At 40.5% G+C, this 25,057-nt stretch overlaps 1 protein-coding gene across 5 annotated transcripts in view; it reads left to right on the top strand.

Annotated features, from left to right (window-relative positions):
* The first annotated feature begins 279 nt into the window (after window positions 1–279).
* The window catches only part of rusc2 (RUN and SH3 domain containing 2), a 37,946-nt gene continuing 13,168 nt past the window's right edge, over window positions 280–25,057 (top strand). For 2 of the 5 annotated variants that reach the window (XM_046385927.1, XM_046385926.1), the window contains exons 1-3: window positions 284–479; window positions 17,419–19,167; window positions 19,906–20,476. In XM_046385927.1, the coding sequence (XP_046241883.1) occupies window positions 17,599–19,167; window positions 19,906–20,476 (2,140 nt within the window). In that variant the 5' untranslated portion in view covers window positions 284–479; window positions 17,419–17,598. Of the gene's footprint in view, window positions 480–17,418; window positions 19,168–19,905; window positions 20,477–25,057 lie in introns of all 5 variants that reach the window. The other 3 variants (XM_046385929.1, XM_046385928.1, XM_046385931.1) reach the window with 2 other exon arrangements.

Below are 25,057 nucleotides of genomic sequence, written 5' to 3'. Positions count from 1 at the left end.
TGGAAAAACTTTTGCTTGATATGCATATTAACCAATCAGCCGCAATATTAAAACTACTGACAGATGAAGTGAATAAAGAGGTTATTGATTCAATCAGGAGGGTCCAAAATTGCATCATTTCACGTTCGTAAAGAGCCTGATGCCTAGCCCGTGTCACCCTGAATTGGACAAAACCATCATTACATAATTTCTATTGTTAAGTTTTGTAAAGCTAAATCGGATCCCTGGGTGAGGTGACAAACCCAATGTGTCCCACCCAGCGTTAGATAATCCAGTCTGGGACCAGGCGGTGACCTCAGGGTGACGTGCCGCTCCGGCCCAGCCCATCTGACGATGCACCGCCGCTGTCTGCCCTGCAGTCTCTCATCGAGAAAACAACATTCCCACACGTCAAGGACTAGCATCCCACCAGCCCGGTCATACACAGCTACTCATGCTTTGTGTCGACAAGAGGCCTAATGTCTACCAACTGCGGCAAGGTGAGCGTGTTTAAATTGTATTTTAGTGGGCTTATTTAGTCAGAACTGGATGAGAGGTAGACTGAGGGAAAAGGAGAAAAGGTTCAGTTGGGCAGCACGGCGTCGGAGGCTGAAAAAATGATTCGTCGGTCATAACGGGACAGACAGAGCCTCAGCTTTCAGACGACATTTCTCACTCCTAAATGCGTTGTTATCTTCAAACCGGTGTGTTTTTCGTTAAACGTTATAAAGGACAGATGGTGATAGCTTGGTTGGTGGCGTGTGCTTTTTGTAATCGCAGTGGCACAAAGGCAGCGAAGCGGATGGTAACGGTTTGACACACCGTCGGTTTTACATCGTTTATGTGCGGTTAAAAAGGACGTGAGCACGAAACAAAATGACACAATTACTCAGTAACGAGCAAGCGTTATTCATTCATGATAGACTGGACTGGTGGTTCAACATTGCCACATCAGCGGCCTGTGTACCCTTATGTTGTCACCATATAGACCTGATACTGCTACAAACAGCAGTATGCAATGGCTGTTAACGCCGACAGAATAAAGACATGTAACTTCCGCTGACATTTGGCAAAATAAAAGCATAGTCTCCGTGGGAAATGCTTCAAATAACAATTGATAGTTCAATTAAGAGAATGAAAAACCCATGGAAAGCATAAAAATAAGAGCAATGGGATATAGATAGTCAAAGTAACATTAGAAAACAACACTAATTAGAAAACAATATCTTTTATTCACAAGAAGTCTGATGTTCTTAAAATAAGGCTGTCAATCAAAAGAACGTACGAAGATAACATTAAAAGAAAACCTACAATATCAATGGAAGGATAATTATTACTTAACACAAGCATAAATCTTAGCATACATATTTCGTGCAATATCAGCCTATTCTTTGCAATATTATACTTTTAGGAAGTACAATATTCTTCATAATATATATTTACAACTATAGATTGTGTTAGTATTGCCACACATATGGGTTTATATGACTATGAAGTGATTGCTGTCGAACATACATGTAGCCTGTCAAGACAGGGTATGCGAAACAATTATTTTCTAGTGCACCCACCCAGACTTTTATTGTGAAGGCCAGATTGGTTGTACTTCCAGGTGTGTTTGGTTGTGTTTGGATGTTTCTTGGCGTCTTGAGGTGCATTGAATGCAATATGGTGGGACTGCATATCTATATATAAAACCCTAACCCATCATAATGCTATCATGTAATATTCCTTTAGGGAATTAAAGTGCAAAGTAGTGATCTCTCACTGGCATATCTTGAATATATTGGCGTTTGTAGGGGGGCTTAATTTCTGTATTGGTTGGTTTGTATCATATTTGAATCCATGCACGAAATGCTTCTGCAAAATGTAGGTTAATATACAATAGTAGGTAGATGGTCTATTCATATAACTGACCCTGTGCGGTTGGAGATGATACATAATCCCAGGGGGAGAACAGAGGGCAGGAAAACCTTCAATACATGGTTATCCCTCTGCTGTGTGAGCTGGTTTTTTTCTGTCTTGCTGTCTGGTCTCCAGAACATAAGTCAGATTTGTTCACAGTGTCAACATACTCTCGTCCTGCTTACCAGTGCAGTATAATTATCATCCTGAAGTTAGATGAAGAGCTGTTGGTATGTTGAAATCATACTAAAGATGGTTTTGGTTATTGTCATTATTTGCTGTTATCTGATGACAAAAGCAGTAGTCACACTTGTTGGTGGCACTTGTAACATCAGGAGTACTAATCCTTGTACTAGCATTAGTAGTAGGCCTTGTAAAGATAAAATGTTACAGATATTGTTCATTTATTCAAAAGTCTTTTTATGTTTGAAGCATTTCCATGATTTTGCGTTTTAAAAGTTTTATAATTAAGCCAATGCTCAGTGTGAGACCTATTCTGTGAGTCATGGTATCACAAATGTGAAACCTCTACATTGTGGTCCTGCTCCTGTATGTAACCCACAACTGACTGAGAGTGTCAGGCGACGTTCAGCTGCGCTTCCTGATCTTGGAATGTGTCTCTCTGTGTTACGTAACTGAGGCCCTGCGGAGGCCGGATGTGCATAGTTTCTCTGTGTGTTTTTGATATCTGCTAGCATACTGTGATTTAATTTCTGTTGTGAGTATCTATTTGTAAAAGAAATGTGTGCAGATATCATGCAGGTCCTATTGTATGCTATTCAGATTTATTGAATAGACTTCATTTCAACACTCAGCAGCTGTTCTTAGTGAAAAAGTGTCTCTGAATGCTTTCGTTGGCTTATGTTTCAGCACACAACACAATCACACTGCAGACTTTTCAACAAATGTCAACATCCCAGAAGTATTTTTTTTAACTCTATAATTGAGATACTTCAAAGTCAAAAGACAAGCACGCCACACAGTTGGAGCTTGTGTAACTTGGAGCTTGAGCCATACTATTCCCACTGATTTTAATGTTATAAATACCTGCAACCATGACATGTTAAAAAGTGTCGCACTAAATTATATTTATTTGTAGGTCAAAGTATTTAAGTTTTGAAGAAGGGCACACCCATCCAATTTTTTAAGGCATTGCAGTGGATTCAAATGTGTTTCTTTAAATCCTGCAAGTCAGTCAGTGCTCTCAAGCACTTGACCTTATGTTCAACCCCACCGGTAAAAGGAGCCTCTTGTTAGTTATACGACAGAGTGTCTTCACAGCCAGCTGAGTCCACGGGTAGCATCTGCAGGCCTTTGGCGGTGTGGCCTCGTCTTGAACCTCCTTGTGATGTTGATGCAACATTTCTGTCAGGGGTTGGTGAAAGTGTTCTCAGGGTTCTCATTGTTCCTTGGGGAACCACTCAGGGTCCTTTTCTGTTTCCAATCAGGGGAAAGGATGTGGATTTCTTTTGCTTTCAGTGAGAGTGGTACAAAAGTAAACACATATATGTAAGTGTTGTGCTTAAGCCTGCAAACCTGCAGCGAAGAACCTTTTTCCCCCTTCACTACCTGAAGGGGGAGACGCCTTGAGCTCCATCATACTGCTCTGTGCTGTAGCCTGCTTTGTGGCTTCACATACTGCTCCTTCAGCTCGAGCAAAACAGTCTATGCTGACATTAAACATACCTCTAACAATATACCAGTGCTGGAAAGTTGTCACAGACTCCAGATTTAAAAACTCTGGTATGATGCCAGATAGAGAGATTTGTCTGTCAGTGATAAGCTTGATCATCTCAAATGGAACAGTAATGCAACGTTTGTTTTTGTGTAAGTTCTGCACTGCAGGTTCAAGTAAAATATTGATGTACTTTATATTCAACTTTGATTTGATTTTTGACATTTAATAGATAAACCTTTGGTTCTTTTATTTTTTACTTGTTTTTACTTTTTATTTGGGGCATGGATGAAAGGAGCTACATGAAAGGTCGCCACTCTGTCTCTTCATTTAACATTTCAGTTGATTTTGCCGCAGATTCTGCTGATACTTTTACTTGAGTCAAGTGTTGTTAAGTTCCTGGTATCTCTGTTTTCAGTATTTTTGAAAGATGTCAACTTGTTTTCTACTGCTGGTTTTGTGATTCTGTAAGGACACAGCCATAATTTGTGTTTATAAAAGGAAACTAAATATGTGGATGGTGGATGTGCAGCTGTCATCCACACAGAGCTTTTGCCCTGTTGTTGTCGTGTTAGTTCTGTTCTTTCCATGGCTCTTGGCCTGCAGTGCTTCCCTGATTAAAGGGCGCTGAGACTACTGTTTGAGAGCTATGTGTGTGTTTGTGTGTGTTCATTGCTGCAGCAGAAGAATGTTGTCTAGAGCTGCTCTGTATATGGTGCTCATTTGTCTGACTGTGGAAAAGCCCTGACACTGTCAATACACTGTAGATATTTTCACAGTGCTGTTGTGTGGAATTAAACAACAGTCTGGTAATTACATGCTGATACATGGTAGTTCGGCTTCTGAATCAGAAATAGAAATGTGGAGGGAAAGGCTATAACTTTCTCCACCAAGTACAACAAATGCTCTCAAGTCTAGAACAAATTTCAGGATTTTGATTTTCTCACATTTCTAGATCAATTTTGCAGAATTAACACATTACACATTACAGTCGAACAGAACTGACTGTACATGTGGTATAGGGTGAAGATCAACTGGTATACAATGCTAGAGGAAAGTGTGTTCGGGCAGAACAGTCTGTGAAAGGAGTATTTTACAAAAAGTGCTCCCCAAATGGCTTATATACTGTACATTACATATGTTCATACATTACACATATGAAAGGAGAATAATGACTCATTATTTTAATGCCTGCCTTATTTGTGGGTCAAACCAAGACCATGACCAGAACTTTTCTGGGTCAACACTTCTGTGTAAATAGCACTTTCCCTTGAGAAAAGAGTTTAACCAATAATTGCTCCTATGGTTCTATGGAGATGTCTCCCACTGTTGAGGTACTTAGAAAAAGCAGAAAAATTTTCTCTGTTGCAATTAAAGAGGTGGTACAATAGCAGCAATGCAAATGCGATGTAAGAGTAACTGTCAGAGGGATTGGGTTTATGAAATCTATTGTGGCCCACACTAAAAGCTCTCTGGGACTGTGAGGTGATCTGGCTGTAACCATCTGCAGTCCATCTTGGTTGGATATCTGAGTGCGGGAGCAGGAAGCAGAGATGGATGGAAGGCGGGAGGAAGATGATTATAGAGGCAGAAGTGGGCAAAAGAAAGACACTGCAGTGCACACAGTGGATGGAAGAAATGCACAGCGCGTACGGTAGAAGGGATTTAGTGAAGCTGAGGGGGGGATGGGAACGAAGAGGAGAAAACATTAGGGATCGAAAGAGAGTGAGAGGTGGTTGGAAATGGACCAGAGAAGGGAGAGCAAAATGGACAGAGTCAGCAGAGAGGGAGAGACACCTGAAACTTTAAAAACAAGCCTTTTCCTTCACGATCATTTGTTTGAACAGAGCTTGTGTGTATTTGTGTTTATGTAAACCAAGATGTCAACAGCTATCTGTTTAGTGTATTAAACAACAAAAACTGCGAAAAATGCTTATCTCAGTTTTCCAGAGCCCAAAATGAAGTCTTTAAATTGTTTCTTTTGACCAACCAGCAGTCTAAAACCCAAAGACTCTTCATTTAATCCTAATCCTAATCCTAATATTTCAGGAGATGGAACTTGCAAATATTCAACATTTTTGCTTGAAATTTATCTTAAATTCAAAATCAAAATCAAAAATAACTAATTTTCTTTTGATCAACTAATTTGTTTACTGACTAATTGTTGCAGCTCTATTTCGGTATTTTGGTCTTTTCTAATGATTAAGATAAAACCAAAAACCTGATTGGCTTTAAGGTCTGGAACATCAGTCAGACTCAGTCTCATATACTTAATTAAATTGAATTTGGCTTTGATGAACTGCCTTGTTATACAAGTAAGTGAAGTGAATATTTGGGTTTTAGAGTAATAGTGAGACAAAAATCAAAGACATTTGAAGACGTACTGGGTGTATTTATTTTCTGACTCATTTTATAGACAAAACGATTAATCATGAAATAATCAGCAGATTAATGGTCAGTGAAAATAATTACCCATTGCAGCCATCAAGTCAAATAATTTCTAGGTCTTCCTGATTCCTGGCTTTCTCTGTGCTAGTTACAACAGAACTCAGAGGCATAATAAGCCTTTTAGTGTCAAAATGTTTGTATGAAAAGCACAGGTGAAAACGGTTAAATGAAGGTTCCCTGAATTCCACTCAGCTGTGCATGCTGCCTCACAGTAATGCTGCTGAGTTTACTAGGACACTTGAACAGAATGAATCCATCATTAATGTTGTTGTTAATGTTAAACTTCTGATTTTATAATAAGTCAAAATGTCTCCTGTGAAAAAGATCTAGTGAAGATCTAGTATAAAAAAAATAGTTGTTTTGTGGTTGAGACAAGTTAAAGGTTTACATGTCGCCCTGTAGCTTGAGACACTTCTCAACAATGTCAAAAACTTCCAAGAAGGCTGTTTGTTTCTCTCAACAAACGTATTTGGTAGAGCTAAAATACTGTAATAGCCGATAATCAATTAGTCAGTCAACAGAAAATTAAGCAAACTGTATATTATGCTTCTATAATGTACGCATTGTAGATAATATCATGCACTTGCTGCTTATTGCTCTTCTGGTTAGATGCTTGACTGCATTTCGTTGGCTTGTACTTGAACATGTGTAATGACTAAAACTAGTTACTAATACTTGATTGCTCTTTACTGCAGAATCCAACAGCCATCATGTATGCGCAGGTTACTGTGATGTTTAAGATAATCTGCTGTGGCTCGATGTCACACCTTGCAGTGGTGGTAGCGCACTGGTTCACTGTTATGCAAGTGTCTATAAGCTCTTAAGGTTCAGGGAGAGGAGGGTAACTCACTAAGCCTTTGAGGATGCTGGGATCAAGGTCATGTGTTCATCTTTAGCTCGCTGAGAACATACAGGAGGTTCAAGGGATTGACTTGTGTATTAACTGTTTGTGCTAATGTTAAATGTGGGTGATATGGCCCTAAAACAATATTTCAGGGTAATATTTCCAGGCAGCCATGGCCTAGAGGTTGGAGAAGCAGCTTGTGATTGAAAGATCGCTGGTTTGATTCCCCCACCAGATGGGCAGGAAAAATTTGAGTGTGGTGGAGTGATAATGTCCCCACCCCTCCATTAGCCAGCTGATGTGCCCTTGAGTAAGGCACTTAACCCCCAATATGCTCCCCGGGCGCTTGATGCAGCCCACTGCTCCTGTGTGTGTTTCACTGCATGTTGCAAATACATTTTTGTTACGATATTAAATCGAAAAAGACTGAAAAATGGTTTTGGTTTTGAACCCACAATAGCTCTTGAGCGCTGCACGCAGGATTTTTGGTTCCCCTTATCCTCAGCTCGGTGCTTCTGCTTGAGGTTGTTGTATTGCCTTTTGTTGTACTTGCACTTCTTGCATATTACAGTGGATCGTTGCACAACTGATCTTTGTAACCAAAGCACTTCCACACTTCTGAATTTGTTCCCATTTTTGGAACCAGCTCCTCCACCGTAGAGCCAGAAACAAGGTTGCGTTCACTGTCAGCCGTGCTTGGTATGCCTGTACATCACTTTTGTGACAGCATTACTTCAACTAGTTGGAACATTTTTTTTTCTTAAATATTATACCAGTGTTACTGTGCACAGTGGCACATCCCTTTGAGATCTGAGATCTTTTGCATTAAAATGGACTACGCTACATCTCAGTTTGCTGTAGAACAAAGTTTGCTGCTCTTGTCTTTTCTTCTAGAAAGTACACTTCTGAATGATGGCGGCCAATGGTGTAATTCCACTAATGACTCAACATCAGCATGGTAATTTACTGATGTTGATATAGCACTTTTAAGGAAACGGTTTTAATAAACTGAATCAATGATGCTTTGCTGCTGACCCAGACTTTTGACCTGCAAAGGCAAAGGATTGGGAGCACTTTCCAAAAAGGATCAATAAGGGTTCACATTTCACTGTATCAATGAGTATGTGGGCATCCTTTCACACCAGTGTAGTCAGTGCCACCAGTGTTGTCTTTCAGCTTCAAGGCAAGAATAATTACAACGGGTAAGAAAGTAATGTAGAGAAACAAACTGATAGACATTTATTCTTAATATACCTGTGAGACACTCTGAATATGGTATGACTTCCGATGTATTGCTAGCTTGGTTTTAGTTCCACATAGTTCAGGTCTTATTCAAGACTTAGTTTGTGATTGAATACATAAAAATGTGTCCAAGGCAATTTCTTTCAGCCTCAGCTGAACTATAGTGCAAACACAACATGCTGCTATGGTGATATTATTCTTGTTAATATCAGTATGTCCTCATTCAGCTCAAAGCCCAGCCGAGGCTGACATGACATTGACAATGCTGAGCTAGGCCTGACAAGCTGGGTCTGAGATGTCCTAAATTAGGTGCCGTGCAGAGGACAACCTTAACATTGTGGCCTATTCCTCCATTGCCATCATCAGTCCAGTCCAGTTCTTTATTGTTCATCCATTAACGGTTTTGTTTTACAGCCTCAAAGTGCTGCTATTGTGGTTGAAAGCTCCTGGCCTTGTTATCTCTCTGTTGGCATCACATAAGAACCAGTATTGTGTTGTTGTACAGTCCTATCACAGGAATATGGAAAACGTGCTAGAAATATGCTTGAAAAGAGTGGTGTTAAGTGGTTGATTTTATCAATCTATTTATATACTAGATACCTAGAGTCCTTCAAATAGTTTATTTTTACTGTGCTGTGGTGTCTGGTTTGACAGACCTTCCATCACTCGGTGTACTCAGTGTCATTTCCTGGTTCTTTCCTATTTTTCTCCCGCTCTTATCTGCCTAGATTTTTGGCAGTCTGTACAGTCTTTGTAGGTACCAATATGAGGCAACCCCAAAGTCCCAAGACACCTTCAGGATTGTTCAGCTTCATCTTTTTAACTCTCCCGCTCTTTTTATCAGGCTTTATTTGACATTGCTATGAGATGGTCAATGTGTGCAACAAAGAAAAGGCCTTATTCAGTTATTAGCACGGGTGTGCACACACACATAAAGCACAGACAGCTTTAAACAGTGCCATTGGTGTTTGAGATGAGAGGAAAAATGAGTTCACAGTGACAATGCTGTGGAATCGTCATCACTGAACAAAGCGGATAACCAGAACCAACAGAGACTTTGTTGAAGTGTGAAATCCTTTTTGTTTAAACACAAGCACAAGTCTTGCTTGAGGAGAAGTCTTGGAGGTGAGTTAAAAGTATATGTAAATATAGGGCCCAGTTCTAGGCACATTTGACTTGATGGAACTGTCAAATGATGGAAAATGAGATTGAAATACTTGTAAAATATAAGCAAATACCAGTATAATGTGATTAATTATTGTTTTAACATTTGTGTGTATTATTTCAGTTAGTTAGTTCTGATTAATGAGGAATAATGTGGACTTCTCTTTGAAAGTGAGTTATTGTGGTAGAAATCTCAGCTCCTGGGCAAACATTTGTTCAGTTAACAACCTTATTGACCTTCCACAGATAAATTATTTTCTGTTACATTGAATAAAATTTTGATTTATTGCCCCATTTCTATTTTGGAATTTATCAGCTGTTTGGTTTCTACACAACAAGGTTGTCTTCTTCAGTACTGCATAAATATTCTGAAGATTGCAATAAACATGTGTCACACTGTGAATTTGACTGCATCCATCGTAGTTGCCACCCCTTCTGGCTGCATCATCTGTCTCTGTCTGGCTGGGGTGCGCCTTCATTCGGATGCCCCCCTTACAGGCTCAGACTTATTCCTGGAAGTACAGCCCTTGTGTTAAAAGAGGGAGGATGTCCTTTGTTCCAGCTTTGTGTTCCTCTTCCCCTCAGTGTGTGAGTTTCATAAATAGGTTGATTTCCTACACTCCAACAATGATGAGATACAGTAATGTGGGTTTTCCAAAGAACCCATTAAGGTTGTGTTTGTGGGGAAAAATCAAAGCAAATTGGCTTTGAGCAGAATCCTCATTGAATCTGTAGTACTGGCAAAGATCATGAAAAAACACAGTGGTATTTTTTTGGTGGTATTTTTCTCTCTCTTATTTTTTCTTTCTCTTATGCCTCTGTTCTGTTTGAGTGGAGCAAAGATAAAGCGAACTTGAAGATGGAAGATAGTAGATAGAGATAGTAGAATACCAGTCTTCTTTTACCTCGGGTTTGATCTTCACTATCTCCTGTGAGAAAGATTTAGCTCTTTGGCTGATAAATGTTCCACAGTGTTCTACATGTTCACCTGCTAATAAGTTTATCCCGCTTTAAGTTATTAGTTAGAGTTCATGGGCACAAATCCAGCAGCCTCATATGGCTGCAAACGCTGATGAGAGTAGTGAGGCTGAATTAAGGTAGCAAACTTATGAGCATTGAAAACACTGAGTTGAAAAGTGATTCAAACTTCCATATAGCTGCAGTTTATCTCTGTCAGCAACTCTCTCTACATTACATAAAGACATTTGATTCATAGTGTGTATGTAAAATGTAAAAATATTAATTGACGCACCCATTATTGAGTGATACACATCAGCTGATACTCATAAACAGCCTGATAATTCTGTGAATCTGTGAACAGTTTTATATCTTATTCTTATGTGCTTACTACTTTACAAGTTTTAAGAGGATCATGTTCAGGTTAATTATGAAGCTGTCCTGTATACGGTTGGTAGTATTTCTGACTGTCAGGTGAGAACAGGTATTCTTTTGCCCATTAAGAGATGCTGCTTATTGAAGAACAAACCTGAAGCTGTTCATTGGGATTCAGGTCAGGGCTCTGTGCAGGCCAGTGGGGTTCTTTCACACAGGACTCGGCCACGTCTTTGTGGACCTTGCTTTGTGCACTGAGTGCAATTATGCTGGGGTGGGAGGTGGGGCTTCCCTGGGCTGTTGCCACAAATTTGGAAGCGTAGCATTGTCCAGAATGTCTTGGTGTGCTGAGATGTCCCTTCACTGGAATTAAGGGGCCTAGCCCAGTGAATGAGATATCAGGCAACACTGATGGCATTTCAACACTTTAACAAACTCTGTTGGTTCAAGCCTGTTTTCTTAATAAAGGCTAATACAATTGCACATGTCAGTCTAAAGGAATTCATGTCTAGGCTATATGGCTGTTTTCCCTCTTGATGTTGTCACCACACTGTTTGCAGTGGTTACTTGTTTTTGACACATTCATCGTTTTTCCTTCCTGGATCCTTCTTATGGTTTTCTCACAGCGTGGCTCCCCCTGACTGGCTGGCTGATGTTCTGATGTTGATTGGCCAGGCTCAGCCTCTTTGTATTTGTTAAGCTGTCATTTGATCTGATCTGCTGTAATCTGGTAATAACACAGATCTCCGCCGTGGTGTTATTGTTGGTTTAAAGAGAGGAGGATGTTTTCTAAATGTTAGGAGCCTGACCTACTCTGCAAAATGCTTTTTGTTGACTGCTGTGACATAGCAGCTGAGGAGCTGAACAGTATAGTCTTTAAACTTTTCTGAGCGCAGTTACTTTTGGAACTTACACTAAATGCAGATGAATTTGTTGTGTTGGTTTTGATCATTATATGTTGTGATATTTTTTGATAAATTGATAAATCCATGTGCATGTTTACTGTGAACAAGTCCAATTACTGAGCTGTGTCCTCAGACGATTCATGGCTCCTCAGGCTGTGATGGAACAAAATGGAAGGGAGCATAATGGGAGACGCTGTTCAATGGTCCCAATCACAAGTTTCTCTGTCTCAGTTTTTGTGTGTGGACTTGAATACTTCAATAGTTAGGGACGGCATGGAGCCCCAAATCTCACAATGCTATGCTGTGGCTGTCATGAATGTATTATGAATATCATATGGAAGAGCTTGCATCATGTATCTGGACAATATATCCTGTAGCAAAGTGAAACATTAGTATTTGCCATTACATGACTTTTGCAAATGCCTTACTATATAGTGCAGTTAATTGCCACATCATTATCATCAAAGTAAAATAACACGCGATCAACATGCTGAAAATGGATCATAGAAGTTGTTATATCGATAATATATTGGTTTGCGTGCCAAACGGTCAACTTTGTATTTCTACATTAATTACCTTCACGACATTTACTGTACTCCCTTACTGACAACAGTGTCACATAGGGACATTTGGTATCAGTGAACACAGAAGAGAAGGCTCCATTGTATTTGCAAGTTAATTAAAAGGATTAATCCACGTCTTCTAAACTTTTTTCACTTGTGATATTAACCGTATTGACTTTTGCAGTGCACCTCTGAATTTAGATTAATTGAGGGACCTCCTGCCTATATCATTTTGAAGTGTATGTCTGATGGTTGGGCAATCTGGGCACAAATCTAATATCAATCAAAAAATCTGTTTCTTATTTCACCATTTTTATTATATTCAGTGTCTGTGTTACTCATAAACTGCTTTTATCTGCCGAACTTGCTTTTTCCCTTAATTTCTCTGCCCTCCTCTGGTTTCTTAGCACAAAGTGAAGTGTGCACACACACTGGCATGTAAAAAAAAATAAAAAAAATGCTGAAATGGGTTATCAGATAAACTTCCTTGGTTGTTAATATACCTGGGTCAGCCCGCCCAACTAAAGTCTGTGTGGGAAACACTGTGATGTTTGGAAAAAGAAGTAAGAGGAAACGAATAACCTGTCACAATCTCTATGATTCGCCTGAAAAATGGATTGTGGATGCTTGCAAGATTGATCACGGGCTAAAATTGTCAGATCACACATCCCATCAGCGAAATGTTCTAGTATATAAATACTCTGTGGATGTAGATGGGTAAAGAGTGTTAAAAAGTTAGAATCATAATAAGAATTCCTTTATTTATCCCCCAGGGGAAATTTGTTACATTTTCGTTGTGGCTCCATAGTGTATGCTGCTGACCTGGAAAATCTTTGACTGGTTTGAGCTGCCTCCTCACAGAAGCACGGAAGATTAGCTTAGACTGTTGCTTTGTATTTTTGTTCAACAGAGAATCGATGCAGCATCTGTGTGTGAGCGAGTGTGTGTGTGTGCGCAAGCGCAAGTGGTCTAACTTGCTGCGTTTCTCTACGACTATTTTGTCAGGAGCCTTTTTGTTTTCCAAGCTCTGTACAAGAAAATACCAGAAAATAGAGAGCAAACAATTTGATCCCCCGTGGAAAGCACATATAAATAGACCTCAATATCCCATGATTTTTGCTTTAATTTTGTCATTTTATTTAAAGACATGAATCCACAGACAAGAGAAGCATCATACAGTTTTAATACTAGTCTACTCCTAGTCTATATTAACACCAACTGTCTGCTCTGAACGCATTATATAAGTTAGCCTGCCTGACCCTGCAGCTAATCTCTTAAACTAATTTTAGTTTCCTTTCTCTGGTGTTAACACTGCCTGCACTCCTCATTGGAACCATTAAGTTAATCTTATTAATGTTGCTTTCCACTGAGAGGAACATGCTTCAAATACAGTCAAAGTTTTCTTGGAAGGATAGTTTAGGACTGCATATTTATTGTATTTGGTATATTTGCAGGCTAGCTTAACTAAGAAATGAGCAAGTCCAATAATATGAAATATGAATGAATATGAAATACGTTGAATTGTTATGTTTATTACAGCAGTACATGATTAAAAGGAATGTATTCTACTATATATAATACTACTACTTGCCGGTAATTGCGTGCAAGTGTTTTCCTTGTGTACCCTCTTTAGTGTTACGTAAAAAGAAGGTTCTCTGACCTCCTCCATGACATCAGGTTACTAAAGCAGTCGTAGTAGATTGTCAGGCTTTTTCTGGCCGATTACTGTATACACTTGTCTACAGTGACCTTATAAAGTAGTTGATAATATTAAACTTTATGCAACATCTTTCCAAACATAATCGGAAGGTGATGGACAGTAAATACACGGTAGGTTACAGTATTTCCAAACCAAAATGAAATAAAATCATTCAATTGAGAGTACAAAAAAATTTAAATAAATGAATATAGTTTAACAAAATATGATGAAATTAACAGAACAGTGAAAACAACAGAGTGCAGAATGCAGTGCTCTGTTATTTCAGTTAAAGCTTTAATTTAGGGCTGTGAAAAAATGATTATTGACTAATCAGTCGACTTAACCCTCATGGTTGGTGTGTCAAAAAGAAAAACATGTATGTTCAGCGCTGTCATTTCAAATTCATATCTTAGTATTCTTCACACTTAGGTGTCAATCCCCAAAGTCATTCTGTGCATTCCATGCATAGTGTAGGAGTGATGCTGTATTTGAGGAGTGGTGGAAAAATAGAGATCAGGGTTTAGTTTGGAGAGGGAAAAATCAGCACACTGAATATGAATCTAAAGCCCTCTTCCAGCTGTCCACAGCTATCATGAAGCATGAACAAGGCAAGTGACTGCCAGCTGTGCCAGTCAAACATTATGCATATATATTTATTAAAGGATAACAAATAATGTGTAACAAACAATATCTTTTCAAGTTCATGCATGTTGTTAATTTCTGCCAGCAGCAGGGAGGACAGCCAGCTCTTTTGTTTGGAGCTAAAATGGTTGAGCTCCACTTCTTCACAGGTGAAGGTGTAGTTTCCCTGACAGCTAATTCCATTCCAGTCGTCCATTTAAAAAGGTCATTTGTCAAGAGTGGCATCTCAGTTATTGTCCTGCTCCTGAGTCAATCTGTCACATCATGCTCACATTTAGCTTTAGACCTGCAGTCTGCTGCCTCAGTTGGCCTTTGTCTTCTCGTTATTTAGCGATAAAAATGAATGCTGCAGTGCTCACTATGCACCTGCTTGTAATTGTGCTTGTAAAGGTCTCATCTCGCATTTGCATTCGCATACTGTTATCCAAGTGTATTTGTTAACATCTGTAAAGTACCATAATTTTATGTTATGGCTTAACTCTTGATCTTCTCCTCATTCCCTAAATCTGATTTTCTGTTTGTTCCTTCTGTCAGTCTCTCTCCACATTTCTTTCATCTCCAGTCACAACCACACTTGCAAAAGGAATTAAGAAGCAAAATTTCACTTTTCAAATTAGCTTTTAATCGTCCAACTGAATCTGGGATTATGTTTTACTAAGCAGGTATAATAGAGGGATTACTCCAAGTCTTTTAGTTAGTACTCATCTGGTCTGGGTCATGAGAAACCTTTCGTTCCTGATACAGCTCATATTTTTACCTTACAATAACTTGCTGGATGAAATTAAAGGCATTACAAAGAATGAAATAACTTTTTTTTAACACAAGCCAAATTCAATTAAACTAAGTCTGGCAGGTCACTCCGTAGACAGTGAGGCTGCCTAGTAACCTTGGAAACAGAAATATCAATCTATCTCTCCTCCATCTATTTGTCATACAACAAAAAGATGATGAAAGGTACTTCATGTGGTGTATATATACATCACTTCCACATTAATGAGATAATGATAAAATCTCCATACACAGGCAGTGAAGAAGATTATGAGCTCCTCCCAGCTGATAAACAGCATTTAGTACTTTTTGTAACATTGTCAAACTTTTAACTCTGTCTACTGCAAAACAAAGCTTTAAGAGCTCCATGTAATTTTAGATAAGGGAGCAAGTGTAAGACTGATGGAAAAATTAATTTTCACATGTTTGTCTTCTTTTTCAGCCAGCCAGATAAGAAAGCTGTTGACAGAGGAAATGACAGGCATTGTGGAAAATGTAGTCTTCAATCTAAGAAACACAAATCCTTAGTAATCCACTGACATTAGATATGTTTTATTAGTTAATGTTTTAAAAGCACTGCATGAAAGTCATTTAACTGTGTGGAATTACGTTCAGTATACTGTATACCTAGTCACCTTGTAATTAAAAGATGACAGGCCCGAGTATTAGCAGCCAGTGTATGATTATCTGCAACCAGATGTACTGTCAGTGTCCATGAATCAGATCACAGGGTGCCAAAACTGTTAAAGAAAAATAAAGTATAGAATCTTATAGTAGAGATTTTATGTAAGATTTTATGGCTGTACTGTCACTGAAAGCGACTGTCGATAGTGAGGGAAACAGTTGCTCTACCCTGTGTGTCGTCCTGTGTGTGCCATTGAGGGTGCGAATGGTGATGAGATCATAGCCCTGTTTAAGAATCAGCTGCTGTGTGTGTGTGTGTGTGTGTGTGTGTGTGTGTGTGTGTGTGTGTTTTTCTTACCTGTTTACACAGTTACATGTGAGGACCCACCTTCCTTATGGGGACAAAATGCAAGACCCCAAGGGTAAATGATAAAATTTTAGGGTGAAGACTTGATTTCTGGCTAGGTTTAGGTAAAGGTTAGGGTTAAGTAAGTAATGGTTATGGTTAGAATAAGTCTACAGCAAATGAATGCAAGTCTATGTAATGTCTCCATAGGGCATGAAAACCTAGACTCTGTGTGTGTGTTTGGGGATGTCACTGTTTCCACTTCACATGGTGCTGACTCACCCTGCTCAAATGATGTGCAAGTGAGACAAGAGACATGTAGTTCTGCACTGTTACTGGTGCTGTTTTGGATAAGCTTATTTTATTCTGCTTTTGGTTAGCAAATGAGACTTATTCAAAGGAGAAAATGTCAGGTTACACAGTATATATCAATGGGAAATGTATATTATCAGCTAACAAGCTAAGCATCTGCACTTTAGTGTAAAGTTTGAGGAAAAAGTGATGGTGATGTCATCAGGGTTATCTCAGCTTTGGCTTGGATACCACCAGTTATTAAGAGAATGTTGGGGTAAAATGAAAGATGCTGTTGATTACCATAGAATCCAGTGTTTTTGGAGCCACACCAGAGGATTTTGACAGTTTTGTTTTTTCTAAATTTGTGTAGTTGTGACCAGGATGTTGTCAGTTCAGTCCCCAGAATGAATGAATAGAATGAATCCAGGTGGGGAACCTGGGAATGCAGGGCTTGCCCCTCTCTCTTTACCACCACTGAGGTGCCTTTGACCTCAACCAATCCAGTGTTGTTGCTATGTGTGAATGTGAAATGGGTGTTACTGCAAAAGAAAGGCTTTCTCTCAGTGAAACTCCCCTGAATAAATAAATAAAAAGTATAAAAAATATGCAAGTATATTGAATAACTATAGTACAACTTAAAGCTGCATATTTACTGTTAACCATTCTCTACTCATCTTTTGGGAAAAAAATTTTTGCAAAAAAGATTTGCTATTTGCCATTGAAACACTACCATACCATATGGTTATGATATGGAATATCATATTTTTTAAATGAAATACCATATAGAAAAGCAACTAAACTCTTGGCAGAGTTTGTCTCAGTCGAGGTTAAAACATGAAGATTTTGTATGAGAGTAAATGAGCTGGTATCATCTAATTGATAACTCTCTGATTCTGTTACCTTGGATTCTCATGTAGAATTTGTGTGTGCTTTGTTGCCTGTATCTTCCTGCTCCTATAACATCTTTCCTCTCTCTGTTCCTGTTTTGCAGATGTACCACTCTGACCACGGTGTTGACTTACCTGACCTCTCTTTCCAAATCCCTGGCAGCCCTGCAAAGTCAGGCCCAGCCAACAGTGTGTGAATATAAACTACAACATCATCACATCACCTTCCCTGTCCCATACAGAGTCTCCCTCTGCTCTATTCCCACCCTCTCTTCCCCTGGACCATGGACAGCCCCCCGAAGCTGTCAGGCGAGACCCTGATTGTGCATCATATCCCTCTAGTGCACTGCCAGGTGTCAGGTGCGCGGCAGGGTGGCTGTGGAGCCTCACTGAAAAGGAGCAACCCGTTTAGCCCACCGGAGAATCTGGGCTTGAGTCGCACCACTTCCCTTCCCGAGAGGGATGTCCTTCAGAGAGAGGCTCTGCTTTACAGCAGCCTGATACAGACCTCCGGTGGCTCCTGGTCCTCTCACAACGGAGGAAGAGAGAATAAGGGTGGCGGCAGAGGAGGCAGCACAGCAAGTGATGATTCATCATTTACCTCAAGCAATTCAGAGGACCAACTGATAACAGCTCACACATTACCCAGAGCCAAACCAAGGAACAGAAATCCACTGCGTCATAATCCATTCCTGCTGAATACCGAAGATGACGAGGATGCAGAGGAGGAGGAGGAGGAGGATGGCGACAATCTCAGTGGTTACCTTGAAGACTCCTCCTTTCACCTCCACAGTCACACTAACTCTGCCCTTGATGACGGGATGGCTTCTTTCCACTTACACGACCTTGGCTTTGCTTCTGAGCCCTTTCTTTTGCACAGCTCAGTGGGTGGAAGCAGTCGGGAGTCCCTGAGAGGCATATCCTCGGATCTGTCCAACCACCTAGAGGACCTGGACATTTTGGGATTAGACAGCCAGCGGCGGCATGGCAGCAGTGGTTCCAACATGTCCATGGATTGTGGGGAGCATGACTGGGGGGATGACGAAGAAGAAGATCATCCTATGAGGTGCGGGCGAAGTAGCAAGACAGGCTCCTACTCCTCAAGCTCCTCCACACAGCACTGCTCCTGCTGTGCACTCCAGAACTACCCTCACCACTTCCCTGAAGCCTTCCCTGAGCCTTTCTCAGAATGCCAACAAGGCTATGGTAGTGACTCCTCTTGTAACAGCTCAGATGGTGTGCTCGTAAACTTCAGCGCCATTTACAACAAGATGAACAATGGTGTCCCAGAGAAGCCACCACCCTCTGTGCACACCAACCTCAACAGCTCCACTGACCACTCGTGCACATCATCTGTTTCTGATCCACCAGGAAACCAGCGAGACTCAGCTAGCGGGGCTTTCTATTTGGACCTTCACACCTCCCCAACTGAACCTCCCCTCTTACAGCAACAGCCCTCTTGCCTTGGTAGCACCTTCCCTCTCATCCGCGAACCAAACCTTTCTACCTCCTCTACGTGCTCCTGTGCTGTGGAGCACCAGGGGGCTCTTGACCTTGATGCCAACTGCAACTCCTACCATCCTCCACATTCTGGGTCCTCTGGAGACATTGCATCCTGTCTGGAGAGTCAGGCACGCCTGGTTGTTGCCACACAGAACTACTACAAGCTGGTTACCTGTGACCTTTCCTCACAGTCGTCTCCTAGTCCCGCAGGCTCCTCAGTCAACAGCTGCTCCGATGAACACAGCAAAGGCAGCCCCACCCTGACCCAGCCCAGTGAATATTTCTTGTTCAGACAGCGACCTGATGAGGAGGGCATGGAAGAAGAAGTTGAAGATGAGGAGTCATCTAGGGTGAGTGGAGAATGCTACATCACTAGATCAAACAATTTGTAAGGAGGATGCTTCATGGGTTCAACAGTGTGATGTTCATGAAATGGCTAATAGATACTGTATGGACAGGATGGGCATCAGCCTTTGTGTAGCAATGTGTAGCTGCCAGCTTCTGTATATTGGAAAACACAGCTTGGCAGGGGTGATATGCATGACTAATCAAGTTTAGTTATCTTAGATTACCAACAAATACTTACTTGAGTGATAAGATATTAATTCTGAGTAGTGAAAGAAAGGAAAACGGAATGTTTGGTCAAATTAGACTCAACGAGGAAGGGAATAATGCAGAACTAAATGGTGTGGAACAAATTAAACTGAAGGTCCTGTGACCGTGACAGTGCTTCGTGGACTTCAAATAGCTGTGACACTGATACTATTCTGGAACTGGTTCATTTTAGATCACAGCCGTGGTCCGGGGTTATGTGGTACCATGTCTGAGGATTATTTTAGCAGTTACAGCTGAGGGCCATTACCGTCAGTCAGTAACACTGCCCCTGTGTCAAAGTAAATCTGGTTTGAAGGCAGATTATGCCACTTTCATTTGCTTTGGATTTTGTCCTGAAGATTTTTGAAGAGCCTTATAGGTTATTTGACTAATAAACCATAGATGGTAATGTGTTTTATCTGATAAGCTGCTGGGAGAAATCTGACTGTTGTTTTTGCCTTTCTTTTCTTCCTTCTTTATTTTTCTTCATTCAGCGAGATAAAGATGATGAAGATGAAGAGGATGAGGAGGAGAAGAAAAAGAATCAGCAGACAGCTGCTGGAGCTGAAGCTGCTGCTTCTGTGATTGAAGGCCAGGTGTACGTCAACATTTCTCCTCCTCTGGCTGGCCGCGGATTTATAGGAGGTGGAGCCTCCTCAGGAAGCCGTCCCCGCTCTCGCAGCTACGACCGCAACCTGGACAAGTCTCCATCTCCTCGACTTGGATCTCTGGAGCGCATGTTGAGCTGCCCTGTCCGCCTTAGTGAGGGTGCCTCCCCAGCCCCACCTCCTCCTCCACGTGTTACTTCCTTCGCGGAGATTGCAAGAAGCAAACGCAGAAACGGAGGTGCAGGGGGGTCACCATCGCTTAAGGCAGCTGCAGATCCTTTTTCCTCCACTTACTCAACCCACTCACACTCCTCGGTAGATTTCTCTCCAATTCCAGAGCGGCATGTGGAGGCTGACAGCCGCGGCCTGTCACCTGTACCCTTTACCAGATGTTACAGTCAAGGCAGCATTGAGCGACACCTGGAGGGGGCGAGGGAGACCAGGGCCAAGGCTGAAGGTACAGTAACTCTTACTGTATTTCATTATTTTATTCATTTATCACAGGGACAGGGGGACAAACCTGTGGACACTGCAATAAATGCACCTGAGTTAGTCAGGAGGATATTTTTCTTCTGTAGTACCTGGACAGATGTTCGTAACCTGTATACATGATGTTACCGGTGTAGATTCAGAAGAGTAGATCAAGCACTACAAACACAGCTTGAAGGTCCATTTATCGAAACAGACACACAGCTCTGACATATTCATAGCTGTAGATAGTTGTTGCAGCTAATGCATTAGCCAGCAAAACTGTTTACTCATACAACAGATTCACAGCAACATTAGTATCAATCTGGAGTTGTGATCTGTGCACCTGATTAATTGAAATCAATTATTCAAATATTGCCTTTTTGCTATGGTTTGGTCTACACCAACTCCTGAGAAAAATATCTGCTCTTAAGCCTCTGATGAAAGCAAAACAGCAAGCTAGTGAGTGTATGTTTGCTTATATTTCTAATGAATTTGACCTCATATGGTCATTGAATATTGATTTTTCCACTGGTTGTATGAAATTGTTGTATGATAAGAAAGAATACTGGTTCTTAAGAGCTGATTCACTCTGCACAGTTTAATTGTTCACAATAATTTAACATGTATTTACTACATCAAAATGTACATAGAAAGGCAACAGCAAGACAGCTGTTTGGTGACGCTGTCATTTTAACGTAGTGTGTAGATTTATTCTATGCAATGTAATATAATGTTCAAATTTTGGACATTTCATATGCTGTATCTGTGATTTATATGTGTATGATATGTGTATAGTTTCATTTGGATCTGTAAGTTTGGTCTCGTATTGATTGTGGAAGAAAATACACTTGTGCCAACATATAACAGAACGGAGTGACGCAGAGTGTGTATCCTCAGCTTTAGAGGGAATGAAGTTGGGTTGAAGTGGGCCACGTGTGCTCTGAATAATAATCAGGTGAGAGAGGAGATAAAGGTGCGGAGAAACCCCCTGCTGAGCCCTACATCAGCATACCAAGCTCTGTGTGGGTCTGCTGTGTTTGTGTGTGTCACTTTTTATTTGAATATACGTGTGTGATCCGGAGAGCCCATAGGCCGGACTCGTCCCAAATACAAGGGAAGGTCGGAGTGAGTTACACAAGTATCCGTTTTATGAGGACCACTAGCAACTGTCAGTGTTGTCAGAGACTACTAATCTACTAATGCGTATATATTAAGGAAGTAATTGCTTGGTGTTAAAATGCAAAAACACGTATAGCCACAATAAACTGTGCCCATACAGAAACTCACACTTAATCTAATATTTTAGGGAACTCAATGGTTGAAATGACAGTTTTTTTGGACAAATGTTCTCTGAGAAGTGCACTGCTGAAAGGTGACAAATTATTTAGTATCAAAGATGACATCAACAAAAATAAAGCATCTCGAGGAAGAATATTGAAGTCCTCGAGAACGCAGCTTGCAAATACATGTGCCGACAAGTACACAGACATCAGAATGAGCCGTGAAGTGTGAACAGCGCCCAGAGGCGTGTGCAGCAGGTGAGGAAGACGCTTTTGGTTTGAACAGTATACAAAGAGTATATAAAGAAGCAGGGTCTAATTCAGTCAGATGATCGAATGTTTTCAGCCGCTATGTGTTGCACTGTCCTTGGTTCAAAGCTCAAGACACCAATGACGGTTATAGAACTCTAACTATATTATATAATTTAAGTAAAATAGTGTCTGTCTCTGTTGAATTGAACAGACATGCATAAACGGACACCACCTTTAACTTATGTAGCTCAGTCTCAGTTGTGTGTGTCTGGTTAAATAAACACAAACAGAGAGTGTTTGGAATTCCATTGGGACAAGACCAGGGACAGCAGAGTGAGTGCTATAGGAAGGGAATGTCCCAGGAAGCTTCAGCTGTCTCCCTTTACAGTTTTACACAAGCTGGAAATCATTTTAGGAACATTTGAAGAAAACAAATCTCTTCAGGCAAATTCACTATGTTGTAATGATGGTGTTTGATTAGCAAGCACCCCGTGGCTTCTTCAGCTAATTATTTAGACAAAACTGCTGAAAAAAAGAAACGCTCTTTTGTTTACACCAGTAAAAGCAGGTGTTGGTCTTCCCTTTTAGTTTCTAGACAGATCCAAACCCCAAAAACTCAACTTCTGTAGCTGTCCGCCAAACTTTTTCGAACCACACATGCAAAATTATTCATTTTCACACTTTACAGTAAAAAAAAAACTGGCGTGTTTTGAACGTGAAATCAGCTGTGATCATGTAATATTTACCAAGGAAATTGAGTCAGCACATAACAGACAAATGATCACACAACATTTCAGCTTTAAAACAGCTTTTAATACCACAACTTAATTTTCCCATTGGTGGTGGTAGTTTGCTGGAAAAGCAAGAACAAAACACAACCAAAAGCCTATAACCAAATACCTACATACATTGTCATCAAGATTCTTTACAAAATATTCAAGAAATGCAAACATCAATATTAAAATTTTACAATATGAAAATCGAGAACCTTTGTATCAATACAGTGCCTGGTGTCAGTACTCATCTACCCCATATAGACCTACAGCCTACTACAATGCCACAAAAAAGAAACAAATTAGCTATTCCAGCTCCATTATCATTAGAGCTGAAATAGCTGAGTAATCAGTTAGTGTACTGACAGAAAAAAATGTGGCCAATTTTCAAAAATGTTTTATTTTATGAGCAAAAATGGCCAAATAATCACTTGCCACAGCTTCTCAGATGTGCATATTTGCTGCTTTTCTTAGTTGTCTGTCTTTGTAAAGTGATTATCTTTGGGTTTTTGGGTTTGGGTTTTGGTGAAAACAAGAAATCAAATGTGAAAGATGTTGAAGACATCTGTTAAATTGTGATGGCACATTTTACTATTTTCTGACGTATTAATCCATGAATTAAGTAAATAATCTGTGGATTAAGTGATGCTGAAAATAATTGTTAATTGAGACCTTAATTAGTATTTCTCAAACATGGAAAAGAATAGCAAAAGCAAAACAATATGTGCATAGGTTTTTCTTTACTCAGTCCATCACTTCAGATGCCGGATCAAAAGAATATGCCCCGTCCTGATTTAAGCTGCTCAGTTGCTGTAGCTCACATATGTCAAACTGGTCCACAGGAGGGCCGGTGTGGCTGCAGGTTTTTGTGCCAACCAACCAAGAGCACACCGTTTGACCAATCAGCTGTCTGAAGACGGAGATCAGTTGATTAAATGAGTCAAGTCTGGTGTGCTGCTACTTGGTTGGAAAGAAAACCTGCAGCCACACCGGCCCTCCTGTGGACCAGTTTGACATGCCTGTGTGTAGCTTATTAATTAAATCTTCCGGTCAGACCTGGGAAACAGCGATAGCATGAAGTGCAAGGGAAAGATTTATAAAGAGATTTGAAGAAATAGGTCATCCTGAAGAGCTCACGTGACTTAAAAACATCCTCTAATACTGTATTCATATAGACTGTGATTTATAATGAGATACTGTACAGCAGCACAGTACATATATTATTTATCACTCTTCACTTGAGCCAGATGCGATGTTTCACCGCAGCGTACAGGCCTCTTTAAAAGCCTTTAGGAAGCAGCTTGCTCAATAATGATGCTAACATGCAGCACAGAGATGCAAAGGAAAACCCTCGGCCGTCTAATGCGTTCATCGGCCAAAGGAGAGGAGCTGAACAGAAAGATAGGAGGCAGGGAACAAGCAGATGGACAAGGGAAAGAGGAGAGAGGAAAAGAGAGATGAGGAGGAAGAGAAAATAAGGTAATTAGAGGAATGACGGAGCAGTTATAAGAGAGACAGAGAGGGAGTGTTTCTATCCTCCATTCCCAGTGGAGGCTCAGGCCTGCTGGTTGTGTAGCGTTTCCCAACTCGACATGTCTCTACTGCGGCTCAACATCACCCCCTATGACTGAGAGGCGTCACTGCATCCAACTCAAGATGCGGTGGGAAGGCCTTAGGGTGACAAACAGCTTGCGCAACACCCTCGACGTCACACACGCTTCTGTCTGTCATGCACTGCATGGGACCTAGGATCACACACACACACACAGAAAAACAGACACAAATAGTGACTGTGCAGGCAGTGAACAGCAGAAAAGGGCTTCTCCTCGCTGGTGTCTCGCCTGACGCAGTGCCTTCAGGTTCAGTCTATGTGTGTGTCTTTGTGTGTTTCTTTGAGAGGGGGTGTGTGCATGTGGGCACATGTGGGCCTGTGAGATCAGTGTCTAACAGGCATGGTTGTCCATGATAGGAGCTGTTAATATATGTGACTCATGACCGGCAGTTTTCTGTCTTTTTTTAGCTGTATTTTTTTGTTTTGGTTTTAACCTTCATGTTTATGCAGTTTAGTGCTCAAAGAACTAGGGGATTAATCAGTTAGTTGATAACCATAACTAGAACTAATTATGATTATTCAGTAATTGTTTAACTACTTTCTAAATTTAAGCATTTGCTCTGTTTTGATCATTATAAATGGAATATCTTTCAGTTTTGGACTGATTGGGGCTGATGCCAGTGTGGGGGGGTGAAGAAATAAAATAAAAT

The sequence above is a fragment of the Scatophagus argus genome, chromosome 4 (genome assembly GCF_020382885.2).
Source record: "Scatophagus argus isolate fScaArg1 chromosome 4, fScaArg1.pri, whole genome shotgun sequence".
Classification (NCBI taxonomy): domain Eukaryota; kingdom Metazoa; phylum Chordata; class Actinopteri; family Scatophagidae; genus Scatophagus; species Scatophagus argus.
The sequence above is the reverse complement of the archived record's forward strand: the minus strand, read 5'-3'. Positions and strand labels throughout refer to the sequence as shown.